Raw genomic sequence first — 5540 nt, 5'->3', positions numbered from 1 at the left:
TTCAGCAGTGGTGGTGCCCACAAGAGGCTCCAGCAGGACGTGGAGCTGCTGGGGTGGGCCCAGAGGAGGCCATGGAGATGCTCTGAGGGCTGGAGCTCTGCTCTGCAGCCAGGCTGGGGCTGTTCAGCCTGGAGAAGGCTCCATGGAGATCTCAAGGGGCTCTGGAAAGCTGGGGAGGAACTTTGGACAAGGACCTGGAGGGACAGGACAACGGGGGAATGGTTTTGAACTGAAAAGAGGGAGATTTAGATTGGATATCAGGAAATTCTTCCCTGTGAGGGTGGGGAGGCCCTGGCACAGAGAAGCTGTGGATGCCCCTGGATCCCTGGAAGTGCCCAAGGCCCCAACCCCAAGCTCTCCTCTCTTGCCAGTTTGGCAATATTTGGCAATATTTGGCAATATTTGGCAATATTGGACAATATTTGGCAATATTTGGCTGGACAGGGCTTGGAGCAACGTGGGATAGCTGAAGAGGCCCCCGCCGATGGCAGGGGGTGGGACAAGATGAGCTTTTAGATCCTTTCCCACCCAAACCACTGTGTGATTCCGTGAATTCCAGCAGCAGCCAAAACCAGGGGAGGAGAGCAAGTAAGAGTCACTAATGTCATTAGAGGAATTACTGGAGAGGATTTGCCACAACAGATCAGGCCATCAGTCCTTCAGGGCCAGGCTGCTGACTCTGGCAACTGCCAATATGGTTTACATCAGGGGAAAGGCAAAAAATCCCCTGCTAGTGTGGGGCAGTAATTCCTTCCTGACCCCTTTGGTGATCGGCTTACGCCCTGGAGCATGAGATTTGATTACCCTCTTAGACTTACAAGGTTAATTCTTCTAGATGAGGCTCATGCCCAGTGTCAGGGGAGGTTTGAGGTTTCTGTCCCAGGTCATGAGTGGATGCACAAAGCCCTGTTGGGTGATGCTTTTGTGTGATGTGGTGGCTAAATGGCAAATCTTTGCTTTTCTTTGCAAGATGCAGGAGTGCCAATAGGGAGGGATGCTCTTGGGCCCTGTCTGCAGAGGGAATATCCCCTCATCTCTAGAGGGGCAGTTTGCTGCTTTGTGTTCTGAGCTCTGCCCAGGTTGCTGGTTGATTTGGGGAAGGTGACCCCACACTGCTCAAGGGCAGAACCCAAACCATGCTTGTCGCTGTTCTTCAAGGCCAAGAGCTGCCCCGTTGTTTGAACCCCACATCTCAGCCTCACCCCATTGCCTCCAGTCTTGGTGGCTGAGCCCATCGAGGTCTGGTTTGCCCGAGTGTCCCTGGCACTGTGGCTGCAGGAACAACCCTGGGCTGTTTGTTCAGGTGGAGAGCCTCCTGTGTTCCTGCTGGGGCTCCTCCAGCTGCTTGGAGGGTCAGTCAGAGCCTGGAGGCCACCCCAGCGGGGACAGAGGGACAGGTCCTGCTGGGAAAAGGGACAGAGGGACAGAGGGACAGGTCCTGTTGGGGAAGGGGCAGGGAGACAGGTCCTGCTGGGGAAAGGGGCAGAGGGACAGGTCCTGCTGGGGAAGGGCACAGAGAGATAAGTTTTGGTTTTCGAGCCTGTCCTGCAGGAGCAGAACCACAGCTGGGTCCCACCTGTGGCACTGCCAGCTCCTGGTGTTGGGAGCTGCCCCCCAGCAGAGGTTTTGGGGTGGCTGAGAAGTGCAGAATGCTGCTGGGGAGGGGGAGCTGTTGGTGAAAGGAGCTGCCCTCAGGTGATTTAATTTGAGCAGAGTGCACTGGGGTGCTGCTGGTGGGATTGATGTGAGTGCCCGGAGCAGGCGCACGTGGCGGCCACAGCAGCGCAGGGACCAGCCCTGCACTTTCCAGGGGCTGAGGCGATTAGAGCTGAATCTCATTAGTGCGTAATTATCTCTGGGAGGTGGTGGGGAGGGGCAGCAGCCTCCCGTGCCAAGTGTGCCCAGAGCTGCCCCTGCTCTGCCCTCCTGCCACACGTGGTTTTGTCTCGAGGGCTGCAGGACCCTGAGGCTGCATTCTGGGTGCTGCTGGTAACACCACGGTGAACTCCATGGGCTGTGGCTGGGATGCAGCAGCCTCATTCACTCTCCTCCCTCAGCTCTGCAAATTAAAGCTGCTCAGTTGCAGAATTGGTGCTGTGGTGGAGGCCCAGAGTGGAGTGGAGCCTTCCCATGTGGAGGGGGAGCAGGTCTTGGCACCTTAGGGCATCTCAGCTCATCTCCAGCCCTTCCCCTGGAGGCTGCTTTGCCCCGAGAGCCATGCTTAGCACAAAGCCATGACCTCCTGCCTCTTATTTTATTTTTCTGGTTTTTATTTGCTGAGAGGGCATTGGCCAGGCCTCGTGCCTTCCCCGTCAGTGTGCTGCGTGTTCTGGGGGCGGGGGACCCTCAGCAGCTCTGTCTGCACTGCAGCAGGGCCAGGGAGCCCCAAACCAGCTCCCTCTGCACCAGCTGGCTCCTGTTAGGAGTGTGGTGGGGAGAGCTGAGCGTGGGCTGGGAGTCAGAGCCCAACGTCTGCCCTGCAGCTGGAGCTGCTGCTGGAGCCAGCACCCAGCCCCAGCCCCCAGCCAGCCCTCCAGCAGCACTGCTGCTCTGCTTACAGCTCAGGGCAGGGCGGGCTGGGCAGGCAGGGGCCCCCGGTTGGGCAGGCAAGGAAAGGAGAACACCCCAGTGAGGTCCCACAAAGGCACAGCAAGGTGGAAGCGGCACGGGGGAGCTCGTGGTGCCCTTGGGGAAGGGATAAATGAGGGCTGGTGAGCAGGAGAGGGGGCAGCCCTGGGTGGTTTTGGGGTGCTGAGCCCCAGCCCTGTGGCCCCCAGGGTTGGGCACTCACAGCGCAGCTGCAGCGAGCGAGGACAAGATCTCCATGGCTTGAATATTCCACTTCAAAACCCGCAGCCCCCGGACAGATGGCAGCTCTGCTGGGGATTTTGCTGAAATTTATTTTCTCTTGATTTGGCAATATGTGATTTCCAAGGCTGATAATCATCTTTGTGCTTGTGAAGTGTCTGCCTTTGGAGGATCCCAAAATAGGCAGCAATAGGAACCGTTGGGAAGAGGGAGGCGAGAGAGGAGAGCTTGGGGTTGGGTCCAGTTGGGGAAACTGAGACAGAATATTCCTTCTGCATTCCCCTTCCTTTTGCTCTTCCTCCTGTGGTCATTCCATTTATCTCTGGGGGCTGTTGGCAGCGTGGCCACAGCTTCTCACCATGGCTGTCTTTGCTTTCAGGTGACCTTCACCAAGCGTAAGTTTGGCCTGATGAAGAAAGCCTACGAGCTGAGCGTGCTGTGCGACTGTGAGATCGCCCTCATCATCTTCAACCACTCCAACAAGCTGTTCCAGTATGCCAGCACCGACATGGACAAGGTGCTGCTCAAGTACACCGAGTACAACGAGCCCCACGAGAGCCGGACCAACGCGGACATCATCGAGGTGAGGCCCAGCTGTGCCCCAGGGTGGGGCCAGGGCTGAGGCTGGGACCACTCTGCGTGCAGGGAGGGCATGGAGCCAGCAGATCTGCCACACTCAGATGGATTTTGCATGGTTTTGGTTCAGCAAACCCATGAAAATACTCCCTTCTGGGTGGTAGAGTTGTCTCCAGTTGTGTGGTGACCTGATGTCCTGAAGCTTGAGGTGCAGGTTTGCTGTGTTGGACCCTGCTGTGGAATCCAGGCAAACCATGGGATGGATTTGGAGGCAGCGCCTGGGGCAGCTGCTGGAGTGCCTGGTGCAGCTGGGGACATTGTTCTGAAGTGCCTGGTGCAGCTGGGGACATTGCCCCCACCTGATATTCAGACACAGTGGGGTTGTGGGAGGGCACCAGTGGCCACATTGCAGGGGAATTCAAGTGGGATGGACCAGGTGGGGTAGTCCAGGGCCTGCTCAAAGCATGGCCAAGCTCATGGGCTGGTCCAGGGCCTGCTCAAAGCATGGCCAAGCTCATGGCATGGACCAGGGCCTGCTCAAAGCATGGCCAAGCTCATGGCATGGACCAGCTGGGATGGTCCAGGGCCTGCTGAAAGCATGGCCAAGCTCATGGGCTGGTGGGTTTGCTCAAGGCTTGTCTGGCTATGTTTTGTGGGTCTCCAGGGATGGCCCAAGCACTCTCAGCCTGACCCATGCCCAGCATTGCCACTGGCACCTTGCCCAAACTGTGCTCACTTCAAGGCTGCTCTCTCCAGCCTGCTGGCATCACAGGAGACGCTCAGATGCCCACAGTGGCCCTCTGCTCAGCTTTGTCCTTGTCCCTGGTGCTGGCAGAGCATCTCTGGGCTGGAGCATGGGGCACATTTGGCTCTCAGGACAGTGCCAGCAGTGCCTTGGTCCTTGGTCACATCCTCTCCCTCACAGTGGCTGTGCAGATGGAGCTGCAAGGTCCTCAGCATGGGGGCAGCTGCCATTCAACCTGGACAGACAGGCAAATGAAGGGCTTGGCTTTGTAATTAGTGGCATTATGGGCATCAGTTAATGCCCTCAGAGCCGCTGGTGGCAGAGTGGAGCAGCACAGCCTGCACTGCTGGAGGAGTTGGGCTTCTGCTTCTGCCTTTGAATTCCTTTGGTGCCCCTTGGCCAGTGTGCTCAGCCTTTGATTTCATGAAGGAGAAGGGAAAAAAAAACCAGCCTGCCTCTGCACCCCCAAATCTTGCTTTCTTTCTCTTTTTTATGCTCTGTAAAATGTGTCTTTTTGAGAGATTTGGACTTGAGGTTTTCACCCCATGGTTGAGCCGAGCATCTCGCAGCATCTGCCTTCCTTTGCTGGGCTTTGGAGACCCTTGTGCCACAGCACAGCTTTGTAGGGGCCTTGAAAATGGTTCCAAAATGTCCTTTTGGGCCAGTTGGAGGCAGGTCATGCCCCTTTTGCTGTGCAGATGCTGGCAGCCCTTCTAGGATGCTCAGCCCGCGCTCGCACCATCGAACAGATTTGTCTTGGCCTAAAAATACCATAAACATTTTGGGCAGCCTTCTCTGTTCCCTTATGGTCCAAGATGCAAACACTCCCAAGCCGACAAGTTACACACAGTCCTTGGCACCCAAAGAAACGTTGTGTTTGCACCACATGAAAAGCTGGATCTGCATCCAAAGCCAGCCAGAGGAACATCGGGAGCGGAAGGATATTGGTGCATGGCAAGGAAAAAACCCAAACACGCCGGGCTCGGCTTGGCTTGCTGGCAGAGCTCTCATGGAGCAAAACCTGCTGGGGTGCAGGCAGGTTTGGAGGCTGCTCAAGCATCCCTCCTCATCCTCGTCGTGTCCGGGAGCAGGGTTGAGGCTGCTCGAAGATTTTTAATGTTTTCTGAATCCGTGCACCCAGGAGATCATTGCTGCTCTTGGTGCTGATTTCTGCTTCTCCTCACCCAGGTCAGGTTCCAACAGCCCAGCTGTGTCCCCACTGCACACAAATCCAATTTATCTCCTGTTTCTTGGTGGCTCCCAGTTGAACTTGACTCTTACAAAAAGTATCTTCTCATTCTGGAAGCTTCCCCACAATTGAACATTTAGAGACTGTGACAACCCAGGTTGGGAATTTGCCACCAAATGTGATTTTAAGTGGATTTCAAGGGGCTGCTGCATCAACCCACCT

General features: G+C 56.2%; 1 protein-coding gene across 1 annotated transcript in view; it reads left to right on the top strand.

Annotated features, from left to right (window-relative positions):
• The window catches only part of MEF2D (myocyte enhancer factor 2D), a 61854-nt gene that overhangs the window by 21249 nt on the left and 35065 nt on the right, over positions 1-5540 (top strand). Inside the window, exon 3 of the mRNA XM_031063970.1 lies at positions 3188-3391. Coding sequence (XP_030919830.1) covers positions 3188-3391 — 204 coding nt within the window. The remainder of the gene's footprint in view (positions 1-3187; positions 3392-5540) is intronic.

This window comes from Geospiza fortis, unplaced genomic scaffold, assembly GCF_000277835.1.
Source record: "Geospiza fortis unplaced genomic scaffold, GeoFor_1.0 scaffold387, whole genome shotgun sequence".
Classification (NCBI taxonomy): Eukaryota; Metazoa; Chordata; class Aves; order Passeriformes; family Thraupidae; genus Geospiza; species Geospiza fortis.
The sequence above is the reverse complement of the archived record's forward strand: the minus strand, read 5'-3'. Positions and strand labels throughout refer to the sequence as shown.